General features: G+C 33.6%; 2 protein-coding genes across 4 annotated transcripts; one reads left to right on the top strand and one right to left on the bottom strand.

The window, feature by feature from the left end:
• Positions 1 to 12256: 12256 nt before the first annotated feature.
• LOC110869238 lies at positions 12257 to 14798 on the top strand. Its single transcript, XM_022118527.2, has 4 exons — positions 12257 to 12522; positions 13251 to 13778; positions 14220 to 14342; positions 14430 to 14798. The coding sequence occupies exons 1-4, from the start codon at positions 12418 to 12420 to the stop codon at positions 14517 to 14519; spliced, it is 846 nt and encodes a 281-aa protein (XP_021974219.1). The 5' UTR covers positions 12257 to 12417; the 3' UTR covers positions 14520 to 14798.
• Positions 14799 to 15071: 273 nt separating this feature from the next.
• LOC110869239 (cyclic nucleotide-gated ion channel 1) lies at positions 15072 to 19691 on the bottom strand. Of its 3 annotated transcripts, XM_035975456.1 has the most exons (9): positions 19563 to 19685; positions 19403 to 19416; positions 18803 to 18943; positions 18030 to 18576; positions 17719 to 17931; positions 16505 to 16809; positions 16307 to 16418; positions 15984 to 16220; positions 15072 to 15912 (listed from the first exon to the last, which is right to left on the bottom strand). In XM_035975456.1, exons 3-9 carry the CDS (start codon positions 18820 to 18822, stop codon positions 15217 to 15219), a joined length of 2130 nt encoding a protein of 709 aa, XP_035831349.1. In that variant the 5' UTR covers positions 18823 to 18943; positions 19403 to 19416; positions 19563 to 19685; the 3' UTR covers positions 15072 to 15216. The 3 variants fall into 3 exon arrangements, with proteins under 3 accessions (XP_035831349.1, XP_035831347.1, XP_035831348.1); XM_035975454.1 differs by lacking the exon at positions 19403 to 19416 and having other exon boundaries at positions 19563 to 19691; XM_035975455.1 differs by lacking the exon at positions 19403 to 19416 and having other exon boundaries at positions 19559 to 19685.
• Between the last annotated feature and the right edge of the window lie 666 nt (positions 19692 to 20357).

Below are 20357 nucleotides of genomic sequence, written 5' to 3'. Positions count from 1 at the left end.
TCTGTTTATACATGAAGGAAAACATGAAAACATACCTGATTGCATCAGTACAGGCCAGCAGAGAATCCAGATGTAGTTGCAGCATTAGGTTCGACATGATTGTCAGCTTGATCTGGTTCCTCCTTAGGGTGCAATCTAATGATGGTGATAAGAGAAACCGATAAAGGGTAATCGGTTGGGAGAGAGAGGTTGATTGATGTTATGAGTAATTAGGTTATGTGTCTAACCCTAAAACCTCTACATAAGTCTCCTTATATATGCACCCAGGAGGAAACCCTAATTAGTTAATAAGGGTAATTAGGCCCATCAACAATTACCAACTAATTATTTAATGGATTGTTATATATTTTGATCCATATAATGTAAATGATTATAATGGCTACTAGATTAAATATAATATAAAATATTTAATCTTACATTCTCCCACTTAGCCGAGTAATCATTTACTATGAGTGTTAGATAAGCCTGATCAGGAGTTAACACTCATTTTAGCCTTAAACAAGTACTATAGCAGAGAAATACAGCCGTTGAATCATTATGCGACTCAGGACCCCCATTAATCATACTATAGCCTTAATTTAAAACCTAATCGTCATGATCAAAATACGCATAAGCCCTTTGTTTGATTTGTAACTATATTTGTCTATATGCCATTATGTCGACTTAACATATTCTTAGAGACGTACAAAATCAAACTGGTGAGGAAAATTAACTAATACTTAGACATTCATAGTACGATATGCAATTGCGCATGGCCATTAATTAATACCCGTCTATGAGCTCTCTTAATAAGACTTATGGGTAATAGCCCTTCAGTTATAGGATCCTTAAGCATATCATGAATGTATTCGATACAAAACTTAGTTTCCTCAATTCGTTCATAAACGAATAATTAATTGCGTATCGAAACTTAATGCAGCACCTCTTGAACTGTTACTGTTCAAGGAGTTATGGTAGCTGACTTTATCACACTAAGTCTTCAAAAACATTATATGAAGTTAATAAACTTATGAGTCCACTGATAAATTTCCAACAACATTTAGTGACTATATTATGTCGTTATAACTTAGGTTGTTATTATCAGTTTATTATGACTCCTCCATGAGTTAGATTTTGTCTGCTGACATAAGGATATACCCGAAATTACATTTTTGTCATCTTTGAATATCACAAAGTTAAAGTAATCAACCGGTTTTTAGTTCTCACTTTTCCTTCAAATTTTAGCCTCTCGTTTCTTTAAAGATATTGTAATACTCCATTAGATGCTTCACATTAATCTAGACATATCTAGTGTGTTGCAATGTGAGTAATATCTAAACGAGTATAGACTTAAACTTACATAAGGCTTCTAATTAATGAAGCATAGATAAATAATCTCATTTACCATATTATCCTCTGAAGGAGAGCAATATTGTTACATATGTAAGGACCCATTTAATGTTAAACTTATAGAACAAAACTAATGTCCCATTGGGCATGTTATGATATCTAATACATAAGAGATATCTCTGAGATCTATTATATCAAAGTTTGTGTTAACAATGCTTTGACTTATGTAACATACACTTGTCAAAAGAATATCATCTATATAGACAAGTTTATCTTAGTTGCTCCCACTCATTTTGAGGTAGGTACATTAATCCACTTGGTTGTTGATGAAAATAATTACATTAAGATTTCATCACATTATGATGTTTGCATTAACCCATACATGGATTTTATTGGCTTAGAAATAAAATGTTCTTTAACCTTCAGTTTGGAACTTTCAGGTTGTTTTATGAACATGTAAATATGTCAGCCATTTGTTAGGGAAAATTGTTTTTAATGTTCATCTAATGTAGCTTTAAACTATTATAAGCTACTAGAACAGTAATGATCCTCAAAGAAATCTTTGATAATTTATCTCTTCCTAAGTATAACCTTTGACAATCAATCATGCTTCTTAGTGTCTTAACGCTTATTTCAGGATTTGGTTTAGTTATGAACACTCTTAGGTAATTCAATCAAATCCCAAACGTTACATGAACACATAAAATCAGTTTTACTAGAAAACTGTTTTATTCCATTTAGAAGATTGACTGACACTAATGGCTTAATTAGAAGAGATAGGATCAGTAAACATTTTCAAAATCCATTTCAACTTCAGTTAGGAAGGTTACGTAATCATCAAAGTTAGTAGGTTTTAAACCTAGATGACCTCCTGAGTTGATTATTGGGTTTTAAAAGTTTCAGCTTTATGGATTAGCTCTTGGTTAGGTTGCTATCATCTAAGTTTTGTAAGAGTTGGTGCAGTGTGGTGTACAAGAGGTGTAATCGGAGTTAAATTCGGAGTGAAATTTAATGACACTCTTCCCCCCGCCTCTTGTATTCCTTGCAAATCATGATAAGGACTTTGACTGCTCCCAACGACCTTAGAAATCTTTAGGAACTCAGCATGCTTAGGGTCAATATTTAACGACCAGCAAATTCTAATAGAGAAAACTAATTAATGACGTTAGTCGTTGTGATTTCTCTTGTTGAGGATTATATTATTTTAGGTAAGAAATCTAAGTGCGCCCACAATTAGGCAACAATGAAACTTTTGTTAGAGTAGCATTAGATTTTAAGGAGACAGGTGATGATAGAACAGTGTCATGATGGAGCGGTGTCTTGTACAAGAGGTGCAAACTTATAAGGTAATGTAAAATTTTCACTCCCCCACCTCTTGCAACTATTGCAAGTTATTATTAAGACACTTAATGCTCCCACTGATCTTTAATATCTCTAGAATGCTACAAGAGAAGTTTCAATGAGCTACGTGACGTAGGAACCTATCACATATATGTTAGACTTTATTTGATTTCTTTAATGTCCAGATATCATAAAAAACTTTAGGGACATTTCTAATAGAAATCTTATTAAGTATATATATGAATAGATTTCTTCTAAGACCGTGGGCCATATGTGACAAAATTTAGATACAAGTTGATAGTCTGTTAAATGATAAATGAATTATGTCTGAATATTCCATTTGGAATAAGTTCCACGAATGTCAATGAATGACTTATGATGGACCCATGCTTATTCCTTAAGCCAAGTCATATTTTAGGGCTTTAACGTCATGATTTAAAATCACTTAAAATGAGATTAGATGAAAAAAAATCATCCTCATTAACTATGTCATGATTTCTCATGAATTTTGGTTCTAATGGATGAAATTTACAAGTCTCATTTACCTTTTGTCAAATTCTCATTAGCATGATGACAAAAGTTGTGAAAAAGTAAGGTATCATCTAGTTTCATCTTAGTAATGTTTCTATCCAGATATTTAGAACAAATAAGAGGAGAGTTTAAGATAAGTGTGACTTTATGTTGACTATGCAAACCTCACAACCTTCATAACATTGCTTAATTATGATACTATATTCTGATTAATCTTCAGAATATATAAGGTATCGAAAAGCGTTGTTGGAAGACTGTTCATTATGGTTCTTATAGTCTTAACATTTAATTTTGTCACTAACTCTCATGTTAGTTATTTGTCGAGTTCTGGTAAGGAAACGTATGGAACTAGAGTCAACTAATCATTTGTTAATTGGAATATTAAAATTAGCAGACTTAAATATCATTAGTAAGTGACTATCTAATTAATTTGCCCAACTGTTCTTTAGAATAATGGATAGTCTCGTTGCTTATGCCTAGTCTAATGGCATAATTATGCAGTGAGATTTTTCCCTTAAAGAACCTTAACGTTGGGATTAGCACTTGTAATTTGTCTATGGACCTTAGAACAATCCTCTCTTAAGGTTTTAGTGGTTGTAAGGTGAATAACATCTTATTTTCCAGTTTCAAACATTTATTTCTATGTACATATGTTGCTTATCAACACACTCGTTATACTTTGGTACTTTTGAGTGTTATAGCTGATTTATAATGCATCAAATTGTACAAATGAAAACTTAGTATGTAATGTACTGGAAAATGTACTTATTTCCATGCGTAAGCCCTTAACTTTATGGGTCATGGTATTGTACATTATAATATATTCACATATACCACTTAACCTTATAATTTATAATTTTAAATGAAGACATGCACCTTAGGAGTTCTAGTGATTATTCCACAATTATAGATTAGTCTTAGGAAAAACTTAATCTGGAATAACTTTAGTGATAGCAATTATGTTAGAGAGTTCTTGATTATCATAAGAGACATCATGTTCGATTTATCCTAATCATCATGCTCTACTTTTCTTCTGTAGTGCCTTATCAGAAGATAGCAATAGGGTTATCGTGTCTTAAGAGATAATCAAGGATTTAATTTAAGAGCTAATTCTTATAGAAACTTTAAATAAAGCAAAACATTTTAGGCTTAGGAATTAGAGTGGATGAGATATAGACTTATAGAAGAAAAATATAGTGAGCAAAAATTATGGATACTAAGAATAACGCAGACAAAATGATCACAAAAAAATTAATTGAGGATCATTAATATAAGGATCATTATGTGAAGAGATTGTGATACGTCTATTACTAACATCAAAATAATAGACTACTTAAAGTTCTACTTAAACGAAGACAAAACAGCTTTGGCCAGAAGTGTAATCATTTAAGCATGTGTGCAAAGTGGTTCTAACAAATCAGCTTTGGCCAGAAATTGAGACAATCACTTTAGTTATGCACTTGTTAAGTATGCCATCTATGAAGGAATTAAATCAGCTTTGGCCAGATATTAAAACATTCATGCTTATGATGCACACTTAACATAGCTTTCGTAATACTTGAACGATAAGTAGATGTATCAAGTCAGCTTTGGCCAGAAATGATATATCAAAAAACTCATTCAAGTTAAGCCATTTTGGTTTTGTAAAACATTATTTGATCCTCATTAATTAACTAATTAATTAAAAAACCAATCATTTAATAGCAAACCACCCGTTAGCGCGGATCGAACTCCGCGGTGAGTTCGCTGGGGGTTGCAGGGGACAGCGTGCCCCCGCACGGGGTTCGGGGCGGAGCCCCGAGCTAAATCTTAGTTCACATTAAACAGCCTAAAATAATGAGGTTTCGAGTCAAGTCTCGACTGAGTTATGAGATCTCGAGTTAGTTATGAGGTCTCGAGTCGTAACCTTGTTGTCTCGAGTCGAAACCATGGTCTCGACTACTATATCTTATAAGATCTCGAGTCATGATGAGGTCTCGAGTCGCAACCACGGTCTCGAGTCGTAATCATGGTCTCGACTACTGTGTTTTATGAAATCTCGAGTGCTTGATGAGATTTCGAGTCGCAACCATGGTCTCGAGTTGTGACCTTTATGGTCTCGAGTCGCAACCTTATGGTCTCGAGTTATGACCTTATGGTCTCGAGTCGAGACCTTTGTCTCGAGTTGTACAAATTTAAGCCCTTAGTCGAAACCTCAGTGGTCTCGAGTCAAGTCCCTGTGGTCTCGAGTCGAAATCGTTGTCTCGAGTTATGAAGATTTGAGAACACTTATGATTTCGAGTAGAGACCTTATGGTCTCGAGTCGAGATCTTGGTCTCGGCTCGTTAAAGGGATCTCGAAACTTCCTGTTACAGCTGTTAGTGATAATAACTGAAAAATCGAATTCTAAGGGATTTTGAGATATGTTTTCCTGTTTTAATGATGATCTAATTTTGTCAAAATATTTCGAAAATTTTATCTGATTATCAATTAACAGTTTTCGAATAAACTTAGATGATAAAATTGGATCAAAACAGGAAAAACACTCAATAATCCTGATTACATTCCAAAACATAAAGGAATTTTCGAATTTTCTAAGAACACATGATGAACCCTAAAAAATAAAATAATAATTCTGGAACCCGAAATCTGAAAATTAAGGCTTCTAAACAGATTTCGGACATGAACTTTAACCATATTGGTCTCGAGTAATGTAATAAACCAATTAAATTTCCGAAACAGTGATATCGATGACTTCATGAGGGACTCGAAACCATGCTGATTGATTATATTAGGCTTTTAAAATTTCTGTTTTCCAGATTTCAATACCAGAATTAATGGATACGAAAAACAGAACTGACTAATCAACATATGCTCTGATACCACATGTTGGTTCAGTTCTGTTTATACATGAAGGAAAACATGAAAACATACCTGATTGCATCAGTACAGGCCAGCAGAGAATCCAGATGTAGTTGCAGCATTAGGTTCGACATGATTGTCAGCTTGATCTGGTTCCTCCTTAGGGTGCAATCTAATGATGGTGATAAGAGAAACCGATAAAGGGTAATCGGTTGGGAGAGAGAGGTTGATTGATGTTATGAGTAATTAGGTTATGTGTCTAACCCTAAAACCTCTACATAAGTCTCCTTATATATGCACCCAGGAGGAAACCCTAATTAGTTAATAAGGGTAATTAGGCCCATCAACAATTACCAACTAATTATTTAATGGATTGTTATATATTTTGATCCATATAATGTAAATGATTATAATGGCTACTAGATTAAATATAATATAAAATATTTAATCTTACATTTTGTTGATTTTATTAATTATTTACGTTAAGTTACAACTCACAAGTATACTTTATTTTTTTGCCATATTGTAAGGGTGAACGGAGTGGGTCGGTAAACTCACGCGGTACCGATCCCAACTCCACCGCCAACCATTTTTACCGAGCACATGTTACCAAATTGGGGGGCGTTTTCGGTGAGTGCTCACCGATTCGGTGAGAGGGAGGGAAGGGGGAGAGAGATGGGTATATGGTCTATTCCTTCTCAACTAATCACACGTTTTTCTCTTTTTTAAATAGTTTACCTAAACCCCATTAGGAAACCACCGCCAACGTTTTTGAGCATTAGGTAAACAATTTAGGTGAATTGACGTGGCACTGTCTGATTGGGTGAGTTAGGAGTTTACCTATTTCAAATAGGTAACTACTCCCTTCACCCTAAGGGGAGGGGGGTGGTTATTAGTGATAGAATTCTCACAAGCACCAATCAAGTTTCGCCATGTCAGCAACCATTTTTCCATCACTCACAACTTTTTTTTAGTGGGGGTGGTCATCACTCATCACCACACCCAACAATTTCCTCCCAACCAACAATTACACTCACAAAAAAAAAACCATAACGCGTTGAAAAAATCACGAAAATCTGATTTCGTTAAACTATCACGCGTTATACTTTGGAGCGGCGGTGGAAGATTAACGCGTTATACTTGTTCCCGTGATAGTTTAACGCACCGCCCCGGGATCTCTAATAGCAATATCATGCACCATGAAAGTTGTTTTTAAACTTCAACTTTCAACTATACATCATGCATATTGTAAAATATTTGTTTCTCAAATTTTAATTATTCTAATTAATTTGTAACTTAATGTAAACAATGGGATGTTACAAGCGCCTTTTTAACAGTTTAATATTTTGACAGCATATATGTTTGAAAGCTTTTGTATCCTTGTGTCATATCATCCCAAAAAAATAGATATACAAGAAGAAGAAGAAGAAGTGTGTTAATAATAATAATAATAATAATAATAATAATAATAATAATAATAATAATAATAATAATAATAATAATAATAATAGTAATAATAATAATAATAATAATAATAATAATAATAATAATAATAATAATAATAATAATAATAATAATAATAATAATAATAATAATTAAAGCTAGAAGTTGAAGTTGAGGAAAGGCAAGTTAAGATGGCAACATGAGGGACCTGGTTAATAGCACTTTTGTTTGTTTACATCCCAGCTAGCTGTACGTACGTTGTGCCCTTTTGCCTTTGCATCTGTCTTGCACTTGTTAAAAATGATCAAGAATCGGCATAACTCTTTTTCACTTGATGTCTGAAAGGGAAAAACAACATCGAAAGAGAACCTCGTGAAGGTGTATTTCGTGCACGTGTTTGTCACATGATGAGACCAGACGTTTTTTCTTCTATGTATGTATGTATTAGCCATCAAGTTAACTTTAAAGAAAAACTAGCCAGCTACATACATATTCTTCTAGTGCATGGAATGGAATGGAATTTTGCATCCTGCAATTGAAAAAATTATTTAATTGAAGTCAAGCCATCATTTAATATGCTTATAAGCAAAGTTACTCTTTGTTTAATTCCCACTTTTTAAAGGTCAGCTCCGCTAGATAAACCAAAGGATTTGTCTGCATGCGTTCTATATATATATTTTTATTTTTATTTTTATTATTTTAAGATTCTAATAACAAAGAGGAACAAAAAAAAAAGGGAGAAGCAACTGTTTATAAATTTTCAGTAGGTTTTTTTTTTTAACACACTACAGGCCTTTAACCGCAACCAAAGTCCAAAACGTTAATTTGCCGCTAAAGGCCTTTGTGACGTTTGGCCAATACAAATGGTGTTGTCGCTAGTTGCCTTGTTTGCAAAAGAATAAACAATCGCTAAGCAATGAATTTAACAAGGGATTTTGCAAGAAGTTATTTTCTGAGCAGGGTCGTCCTTGAAATCTTGGATGTTGTGTGCGACTAATAAATTTCTTCCCTTTGATTATTATTATTATTATTATTATTATTATTATTATTATTATTATTATTATAATTTTATTAATTTATTTATTTGTGCATCTTTAAAGAGGCACTCCACTTTCCACATTGAACACTAGATACTGACATAAAGGAACGAGATGCATTATTATTATTTAAATGTGGAGATATTGACCTTCTCCCCTCCCCGGCCATTCAGAAATGAAAAGGAATGGAATTATACCCTTCTCATACCTCCTTTTCATACTAATTTTACAGCTAATATTTGCATTTACTGTAAATTCCTCAATATATAATGCAAACTGAATATTACCTATACGCGTTACACTTTTTGTTATGTCACTAGCATAAGCAGTTGACAACCACGAAACTCATACTTTTTTGTTTGCTTGTGATTAATTACAACTTAATAAACTTTATATATTATTAAAATTTAAGTTCAAAATATGGTTTTGTAAGTGTATAAAATATATGTTTATAATGCAGCACCTTTAAATTTAATTGTTCTTTATTTAACAAGAGAAACAACAAGAGAAAAAAAATACAAAAAGATTTGGTGGACATAAACGAATGACTTGAGCTCCTTATTATTTAATACATGAATATGATACTGATTGGACATTTTGTTTTTATTGGATTTATGTTTTTCTTGGAGAGGTTGATGACAAAATACCATGGAGGCAAGAGTCCAAATCCTTTCTTAATCTCCATTGTCATCATTAAATTCTAAATTTCATGATAGCGATGATGTTTAGTTTAATATAATCTCATATAAGTTTAAGTCTGTAATTATTTTTTTCTTTTTAACTGTAATTCTTAGATTTTTTTACGATAAAATGATAAATACGTCAATAATACCTACCAATCTTGTAGAATTAAACTCCTAGTTAAGCACATCACTTAATAACCAGGAGCCCCCCTTAAGGAGAGTCGGTAGTTATTTAATTATGTTTTACAGATTCAAAATCATAAATTAAATCACATATATTGATAATATAATTAAAAATTAAGATGAATTTATATAACCAAAATCTTGTGACAAGTGTAATTATTATGAGATATATATGCACGGCTTTCCTTTGGAAATTAAATGAAATGAATTTTTTTCCAAAAATCTTTTACAACGAGAGATCATGCTTTCTTGAAAGAAAATGATACATCATGATTATATATTGTTAAAAAAGCGAGAGCTTAAAACATTGGTTATATACTATATTAGTATAAAAATGACGTGTGTGTGTTCTTTATTGTTTACTGGTATCAATAAATATATTTACGTGGAGATTAATTTAATGATTTTGTTCAAAATATTTTAAACCTACATAAACATTGATTGATTTAACTTAATATAATTGTGTCACATATATAATTGATTTTAACAAAGATGACATCTTATATTAGTTGTTTTGTTTTATGAGATATAAATTTTTAGTAAACATCCATACAAAGATCAAGCTTTGCTTTTTCTTTGAGCATATATAAGCTAATTTTCATATTACAAATCAATTCTGAGAAGAATCCAAAAAGTATATTTAAATAAGAAAATATAGATGAGTTAATCAAATTGCCCTTCCTTGTGTTGTGTTGTCTAAATACAGTGAATTAATTGTAAGTGGAGGAACCAACAATTGTAAAGGCAATGGGAGTAGTACATTACCAGTCATTTAATGCAGAAACATGCATATGTGATAAAAGGGTTGTGGTTTTGGTACAATCTACTCTTGGTGGGAGTACTTCTTGTAATCAATGTTTATGGAAATTATGTTGGGGACCAAAAAGATGACTTTAGAGTTTAGCCAAATTTACTCCCTCGAATATATATTGTCATATATTCGTGTCAAGCGGAGAACGAAGGTCGGATGTGAGCGGGGCAAGTTCACTTTTTAACAACTTTTGATAGTACGTATAAGTTTATGTGTTTTCCACTTAACATTCCATTCTATTCGTTCACTCGATGCTAACTACAATAAAATGAATCTTCGATTTAAAAAAAAAAAAAGCTCATAGTTATTTGATAATATCTTAAATAAAATAATACTAATAATCCCGTTGAAATCGATTAATTTAAAAAGAGATAACTACCATATCTTAACTAGGAAACATTGTATGTAGTTTTAAATTCCCATTTAACGGGAGAAGTAAAATGTTCACTTTGGAAGACTCTACACATGCCTATAAGTTAACGTATTTAAAGGATGTGTTGTACGCAAATATATGATTTCACTTTCACTTGCATTGAATGAAAAAAAACAAAATGTAAAGGGATCAAACTATTTGAGAATATTATTGTAATAACATTAACATGTGTCAGTCATATAATAATTTTTCCCCAAAGTTATAGTGAACCCACTTTGTAATTTATTGTCACTCACATGATAAAACCATCTAGTTTAGGAATTATTTCTTGTTATAGATGGATGGGAATTGTGAGATACTTAAAAAAAAAGTACAATTTGTGCATGAGTAATGTAATTGCAAATAAATTTGAGATATAAGGCAAACGTATAAATTTGGTAACTCAACAAAGGTATGTGGTAACTAGATCAAGCAAAAAAACATCAAAAACAAAAAGAAATGATAAAAGTAGGGTTGGCAATGATCGGGTACGGCTAATCCTAGTCGCATATCTGGCCAATACCCGTAGACTATATGTCACGTAACTACTTGTCACGTACTGGGCAGATCCATGGGTATCTGACATAACCATTAGTTTTCTAAAAAAATCCCTTTGGGATTTTCAAGTATATGTTTTCTTTCATTTATAATATAGTTTTATGTTTAATCTATAATAAATAGAAATCTGACGTAAAATATTTGAAATATCTATAATATGAAAATATCATGATGAAATAAATCTAAAAGTATAATTTTTGTAATTTATAGCATACACATATAGATAATTAAATCAAAATATACATCTCAAAAGAAAGTTTTATTTTCCGTGTAACGAAATTATTGGAATGAAGTATTACTAAACAAGAGTTAAGAGAAAATACAAGTGAACAAATTTCAGATATATGATTTGGGTATATGGTTTCAGTTGACGGATATATAGTTTTGGGTAATCGGGTTGGGTATCACTTAATCTCATACCCGGTTCGGAAGTTTAGGTTTCGGGCATTCCAGTCGGCTGGGATTTTTTTTTTTTTTTTTTGCCATCTTTAGGGTACTCGAGATGGTCAATGATGGAACATTGCCGCTAGCACTTATCACACATGATGGTGCTTGAATCAATGATGTTCATCGTGTGCGTGATAAATGAATGTTTGTGTAGTATTTATTAAAAAACAAATAAAAGTGAATGATGGAGTGTGACGACTATCCCAAGTGCAATAGAGTAAAATATGATAGAGCATGGTGTCAAATGGTGACTTGGCATGGTGTGTGATGACTGATGACCAACCCATGTACCCTTAGTTAAAATGCGGACAAAGATCATTGATTGTTATAAGTATTTACAAAATATTAAAGTTGTAAAGTAAAATTTAATGATTACACAAAAAATAAATACACCATGAGACACCCTATTGTAATAGAAATGATTAGCATAAGAATGGCACAAAAAGTGATGATAAATCAAGTACTATATTGGGAAAACAAATACAAACTAGTTGCATTATTACCAATAGTTATCATATGTCAATACAAATTTATATATTTGTAACATGGTGAGATGGACAAAAATGCATGGGACCCACAAGTGTTTGTCGTCTTGTAATCACAAACCCCGTATAAATCAATGAAGCAGGTATGGGCATACAAAAAAACCAAAACTAAAACCAAACCATCATAGAGAGAGAGAGAGAGAACAGAGTCTCTGTTTGTTCTTTTGTGTGTGGCTGTTGAACTTTTACTTGCTACTTGCTGCCTGCCTCAACTTGTATTTTGGATGTGAAAAAAGAAGTTGAAGTTTCTTGAGAAATGTATGCTGAAACTGGCCTCATGTTCCCTTATTTTCAAAACTTCTCATCTGATGTTCAACAATTTGATGATTTCTGTCACTCACAGAAATTCATTACTTGCCTGGTAATTCATTCTTCTTCTTCTAAACTCTTTAATCTTCTTTGACTCTTAAACATCATCTTCAATGTTGTCTTTAAAATAACTGCTGCTGTATTAGGGCCTTTCTTCATAAATCTATGATTTATTTTGGTTCTCCCTCTTGTCAATCAAACAAAACTGTTTTAATTTTTTTTTTTTTTTTTTTTTTTTTTTTTGCCATTGTGAAAGTGTTGTTGAATGGAATAAACATATGGAGTATGCCTTTTGTGTTCCCATCCCTCTATATGTTCCACTTTGGTTAATATCTGATGTCGACTTGTATATTAAAGATTAAAGATTCACCTTTCTATCCCACTTACAATCAACAATAAAAAAAAAGGTGCCACTTACTTTGTAATTTGCTCCAATGGTTTTCTAATCTGGGAAAAGCCAATTGACCTCCTAAAGTTGCTTTTTTTTCATTCCTCTACTGTTACAAGCCAACCCCAGATTCTTGTTTGTTTGAAATTGTAGCAAGGGAGCAAAAAGTATTTAGCTTTATAAGTCATTGTAGCTAATGTTGTAGTTTAAACATAAAATCAGCAATTGGATATTTATTTATGGTCATAGTGGAGCCTGGTTATTCTTTCATTATGCTTTGAAATTTCCAAATTTTACTTGTTAAGTTGATTCACACATCATGGTTACATCACTATTTGTTCATGTGACGTTTTCTGTTTCTGATTGTTTTTTATTTCTTGTTAAATATTCAGGATAACCTAATTCAGACCTCCTCCACTGTATCAGAATATGATCTTGGAGGTGAAGGGGATCTGTTTAAAGCGCCAGAACCGATAATCCAACAACCTTTGATCACCCTTGATCCCATGACATCTGCCATGTCAATGATTTCTTGTGGAGAAGATACGATTTCCCCACAAGAACTTAAAGTTACAGATATCGAATCGTTTCAAAAAGAAGAGTTTCTGAATGATGTTTTCTATGAATGCAAAAGCTTATTGGCTAAAGAAGCAACAACTGGAACCGGAACTGGAACTGAATCATCACCGTTATCTGAAGTTATAAACTTCAGTTTCCCAGTTAAAAGCGATGAAAACCTTGTTGCAAAGGAGAATGTTGATCCATCATGTCAAATACCAAAAAGCATGAGCTCGGATAGTCTAAACTCTATGGATTGGATTCAAGGGGCTCAAGTTAAATCCAGTTTTCTCAACTTCAGTGAAATAGATTTTGGGAATGCTTATGGTATGCGAAGGGCTTTCAGTGAGGGAGACATAAAGGTCGAATTCAAATTGCTAATTTCTGTCTTGTGTATGCATATGATGGTTGAGTTTTTTTGTCATGTTTCAATCTTGCTATATCAAATCTGAGCCCATTAGATCATACATATCTATATGTATGTGTGTGTGTACTATAAAGAAGGCATGGAATACGATACGAATATCCAAACTATTATAATGTTTAAATACCCATGTTAACAACAAAAACTGAGGGAACATGATTGGTAGGTTGTGTGAGTATCTCATTTTCAAGAATTATTATACAATAAAGAAAAAGACTAAATTATCTAGTATCATAGGTATGATTCATCAGGTGATGGTATGTCGACTTGAATCCGTTATGTGTGGCCACAATCATGTATTCATGTGCATATGTTTATTTATGCATTTATACTCGAAGAAGCTTGACACGTGCCAATCATTGTTTTTCTGTTATGACAGACACTATCGGATGGCAACAGTTATTATCCTCCCCTTGGGCAGCGCATCAGTGAAGACCGATTGCAAAAGCTCTCAAGATACAGGAATAAGAAAACAAAGAGGAATTTTGGCAGAAAAATCAAGGTGATTTGTTGATAGAATAATTAAATGTAGAAGAAATATATAAAGGATGGTATGATCTTCTAATGGTTTGTTGTTTATGGTTTTCAGTATGCTTGCAGGAAGGCGTTGGCAGACAGTCAGCCTAGGATCAGAGGAAGGTTTGCAAAGACAGAGGAATCTGACATGTTGAGAAAGTAATCTAGAGGTAGATAGAGCTGATGAAGCAGAGAAAATATGGTTGTTAATCTGACAAGAGGGGTCAAAGCAGGTTTTGCTAAATAAGCTTGGAGGCTTGGTATACCAGCAAAACCTTTTATCATCGGTTATTAATCAAGTGTAATAAATAAATAATACTATCATTCTAGCTTTGTAGATCCATGAATGTCGGAGGAGTCGTATTAATGTACATAAAGTATTTGTTGAATAATGACCACTAAATTGTTATATGTATGTGTGGTGTGCTACTTACTTACTTAACAGACTCTTGTTTTGAATGACTTTTTTTTTGGCCCCTGTCTGTCAATGGTACATTCAAAGGAACTTGAGGTTTCCTGTTCATAAAACTAAATCTTGAAATAATATTAATAATAATGAAATCCAGCTTTCTAAGCTTTGATATCATCCTGTTTCTATGAAATGTATACTTGGTAATAATGTAAGGTCTATTATATCCAGGTTCTTAGAGAAGTTATGTTTGACTGGATTTAATTTGTTATTTTCTTAGAAGTAAGTTGGTTATAGGACTTGGGATTTATCTACAATTACAAGAAGCATTAACTAGAAAAAATCACAAAACTATACTTTTACAACATTCCAAAAAAACTATCAAGAGCTTCTTGTACTTGCACAACATACATAATAATATATATATGTATAAACAACCAATTAAATTTCATCAATCTTCAGCAGTAAAATCAGGCTCTGCTGGCTTCTGAAGCATCAACGGCGGTATTTTCTCAGGAATTCTACCTTTCCTTGCACCGTTTCGCCTCAAAGCACGAAGCGCATTCGCTGCAAACCGTGATGCATAAATCGTAGCACCCAAACTAGGTGAGCTCCCACCCGCTCCAGTTAAAGCACTTTGCAGCCTATCTTCTTCTTCCCGAAGCGAGTCTTCCAGTTTCTTCCTACAATGCCGCCGCCATGCCGCCTGTATGAAACAAGCCGCCCATGTCCTCCACTGCTGTGAGTAGAACCTGAAAGTGTGGCGTAGCTGCTTGCTATGAAGCCTTCTGAACTGAGATGCCACAAATTTCAGATCATCCGCCATCAATGCAAACGCCTCGACTTCTTCAAGTGCTTGAACCGTTCGTGTGGAGATGGGGAGATTGGATGATGTATGTGGGTCCAAGGCCCATGTAAGAAGCTCTTCCCCACAAAAGTCGCCTGCTTTCAGCTCCTCAGAGTTGAAGAAACCGGTTCGGCCACCATTGGTTGTAACGGTTAATAACTTGCCTCGCATTACAAAATGCATCTCATCGACCGGGTCCCCTTCCCTCACAATATAGCTCTTCTCCGTATAAAGAACAGGTTTCAAACGGTCACACATTGCATCCATTAGTTGATCATCCATCTTCTCAAACATGGGCACCTAAAAACCAACAACAGATATAGTATATCCACTATTTATGCATCTGTAACGCAATGAAAAGAACTACTTACCCTCTTTAGAAGTTTCAAACAAAGATGACGTTTTATATCCCTTCTGAGGTCCTTAGGAAGGTTCCGGATCAAATTATCTTCATCAACACCTCGAGTTTCCTGCCATTTATATTGTTCATACCTTCTAATTCGCTCCTTAAGATGTTCTGGGAGCAAACGGTGGGACATCCACTGCTCTGCATCTCGTCTTTTCACCCGCATTTCCTCCAATCTTATGGTTGTCGACTGCAGGTATGTCTGTTGTAAAAAAAAAAAAGAATTGTGCCATTAGAACTTAACGTATCAGTTATATCACATATTATATTTAGAGCTCAATTACCAACCTGCATATTTCCAATGAGAAATGAGAATAAAACCAAACCAGATATAGAAATAAACACCGCAAAGCAAATTTCCCACACAAAGGTGCTTGTTTTCAGGTTTTGACCCAAGGAACTGCAAAATTGACAAATAAATCAATATCTAAATTCTACACATCAACGTAAATTCAACGACTTGGAAGTAATTGTGTTCAAACAAACCTCAGATTTTGTAGGCCCCACCAGAAACAGTAAAAGAACTTTTGTGGAAAATCAGTCGAGTTGACCACACCAGATGCAAGGGCAGGAAGAAAGATTCCAAAATCATAAGGAGGATTCTCCATTTCTATGATAGGGCAGCTTGCATTCAAATATGCAACATGCTGTGGCGTGCTATCACAATAAAATGAAGAATGCACACATTCTGAAACATTTGCATTAAAAGTTGCGGTTATATTCCCGCATGCCTTTCGCCAGCAAGTGGTTTCACGTTCGATAGAAGACAAGTACCAAAAGGCTCCGAATACCTACAATCCCAAAAGATGATGAAGCACTCAATAACATGTGTATAATATATATGTCTGAGATGATAGAACATAAAACGTAAAAAGCGCCCACAACATCAAGACAAAAACGTCTATAACCCCTAGTTGACAAATATTCAAGATAGAAAAATCGAGCAAAATGAGGCATGTATTTTTTAGGGGTGTGAATTTCTAGCACGACACAAACCTAACACAAAATTCATGGGTTGACCCGTTTGACCCATTTATTTTTAATTTAGTTTCTTAATATGTGTTTTATGTCATAAACTAAATTGCTTGGGTATTTTATGCCAAAAACTAAAACTTTTTAATAGAAACTGACATAGAAGTTTATAACTAAAATGTTATTGCTTTATATACATTTGTATTTTTTTCTTGTAAAAATGTAACTTTAGACTTTAGAGTATTAATATAGGGAAAAAACAAACAAATTCAAGTCAAACGGGTCGTGTTTAGTTCAACACACGAGTATTCGTGTGGTGTAGTGTTCGACATTGTGTCGAGTTGAACCCGCCAAGTTGCGAACACGACCAATTTAGCACCCCTATATATATATATGGAGAGAGAGGGGGGTCATAGAAAACCTAAAAGATAACCGCAAGAAAACTACAATCAACCTAGATTTTATTTCATTCTTTTTTTATGTTATTGATCTTTTGAGGGAGAAAAAAACATTATGTAATTCGCAAGATACATATATGTACCTTCACAAGCTACATATATTTTTGTTTACAATACTAAACTTTTAATTTAAAAAAGAACGAAAAAAAAATTGATTGGTTGATAGTGGTTTTCTAGGTTTTTAAGATTTAAATGGTTCTCTTGAACCTAACCATATATATATATACACACCCCTAGATAATCTATAAAAAAACTTGTGCCACCTCTTACATGACTAGCCAACATGTAAAGAAAGAGATTGAAAGCAGCCCCAGCCCATGCAGTTTCAGTAAGTATGCCAGATGTTCTTGTGACCTCCTTATACAGAGGATAGATTCGAAGCATTCTCGGGATGTACTGAAAAAATACAATGAATTTCAACAAGTTTTTTGTGTTCAAGGACTTTGAGCCACGCAACTTCGGTATAATGATCCAAATCACAACCTGAGATAATAAAGCAAGATGATCAAGATGTTTAATCCTAAGAGACTATATAACTTGTAACATGTACATATTATATATATATTAAGTTTGGCTCTGACCTGAGGCAATGGAAGAACCGCAAGAATGTCAACTAGAAAGTATGAGGACAGATATCTCTTTGCAATCTCCCAGGCATCCTCAACGAGAACACCCCTACCAAATACTCTCGAAGATGGAGGTATAAAACCAGTACGGAACTGAAAGATGATGTGAACTATGTAGAAAATATCTGTGAACGAACGCAAAACACTAGCTGTTATCTGCAACTTGCTGTCTAAATCAAGGCACTTGTTGTCTTCTTTGACTATTGGAATATAGAAGAATAATGGGTCCACAGAAACAGCAATCAAACACGACAACACAAATATTTTGTTCCACTTTTGGAGGAATTTCCCTTGTGGATTAAGCGTTTTCTTCCCAGAACCAAGACCTCTGCTTAAAATCCTATTCAATGGATGGGTTCCCATTGTTCTTTTCAAGCTTTTAACCCCTCCGGAACCATGTTCGAAGCTTTTCCGGAACATACTAGAAACAGAACCTAAGGCTGTTTTAAATCTCTTTGGAGAACCTCCATTGCTGCTTCTTTCTGACTTCCAGTCCTCAAACCTGCTCAGATTATTATAAATATCATATATAATACACAACAGACCACAGTCGTAATAAAACTATAGGCCGTGCTTTGAATTGTGGATCAAGGATTTTTAATCGTAATACAACTGCAAGTTTTTTCACAATAAAATCTTTTTCAAGGGTATGCGCCTTGGCACGTCCGCTAACAGTTTATGAAAATTTACATACTCAAACTGAAGATCTAAACAAAACAAAGGCTAACCTCACAAACTTCTCATTCATTGCTGTAAATAATGCCTGGAAAGAGTTCCAACTGCAGCATAAATAGCTATACGCTCAAATCAATAAAGGGGCCTTCAACTCCATAAATAAAAGGGTTGCCTTGAATTGTGAAAGCGAACGACTGAAGACACATAAAAAACCTCATTTAGATCACAAGTGTATTATATAAACTAACATCACAAGCACTTTTAACTTCCCTTGGGCTGGGCATACAGTTGGAAACACGAATAATTCTAAAAAACAAGTAGCACTGAATCTGTGTTTCAGTATAGACCCTCTTCAATTTACTTTTAATACTGATCAAAATAACCATTTGCTAGTTGTGTGTTTGTTAGTTAAAAGTTGATAACCCCAACTGATACAAAATTCTCTTGTTTACATATATCCATCCAGACTTGCATAAACAAACATTAGTCCTAGTAGAGATTAACTATTACAAAATAAGATGTTACAATTACCATCGTTATTCTTGATGATCAAAAAACCCTATGATCTAAGAAAGTCAATCTACATAGGAATTACCAAAACAAAACAATACAATAGATCATTTCAAAGTCAAACAAACAACAAAAAGACTTACAATTTGTTTGATGCCTGTTTCGTATAATCCAATCCACAAACAAAAGACCCAAAATCAACAACAACACCCAAGTCAAATTGGGTGTAGAGATGAAAATCAAACGAGTTTGAACAGAGAAAGTGAAATAAATGATAAAATAATAATAATAAAACGTACATACAAGAAGATTAGATGTGTGAAGACTGCGATGATGAAATAATGAAGGAAGGGAAGTTTCTTGGATATTTCTTGCAGTTTACCAAGTCACGATGAGAGAGAGACAGACAGCGGGAGAAATGGGTCGGACACACACAACACAAAATAACTTAGTAAAAGTATACGGCAGTACAATTTAGGGTTCTTGGGCCCCGCGTCCCCTTTTTCTTTTTCTTTTACTTTTACACCCTCACCCTTTTTTTTCTTTATATTAGTCCCCGAATGACAAATGAATTCCATATCTTTGTCTTCTACTTCTTGTTAACCGTAATCTTTCATATTTTTTTAAGGTAACTTCTAAGTAAGTTTTACTAAACACAAGTTAGATAACAAAATATTTCATTTACTCAATCATCACACTCCTAAAGTTTGGAAAAATAGGTCTTCAATCTATGCCTAAAAATTTAGGCTTTTATTGTCTTATGTATTCCATATTGTAGTCGCATTATCCCAAATTGAATCCTAGGAATGAACATGCAATATCCCAAGGATGGGGATTGAATCGCATAAATATATCCTAACTGGGTCGCTTTTAGGTTGATTGAGTTACCTTGAGTCATGATAGTGTTATACACATATATGGCCGGAATCAGAAGAAATGGAGCAAGAAAACGCAAACTACAATGGGTATGGTATGATCATGTGAAGAAGCTTGTGTGATCATGTAAGAAGCATCAACTGTCTAACAAACATATAAGATAGTGAGGTTAGATAGTTTTAGGATTTTCAAAAGTTTGAAGTGGTGGGCTTGATTTGGGGT

The sequence above is a fragment of the Helianthus annuus genome, chromosome 7 (genome assembly GCF_002127325.2).
Source record: "Helianthus annuus cultivar XRQ/B chromosome 7, HanXRQr2.0-SUNRISE, whole genome shotgun sequence".
In the NCBI taxonomy this organism is placed as follows: Eukaryota; Viridiplantae; Streptophyta; class Magnoliopsida; order Asterales; family Asteraceae; genus Helianthus; species Helianthus annuus.
The sequence above is the reverse complement of the archived record's forward strand: the minus strand, read 5'-3'. Positions and strand labels throughout refer to the sequence as shown.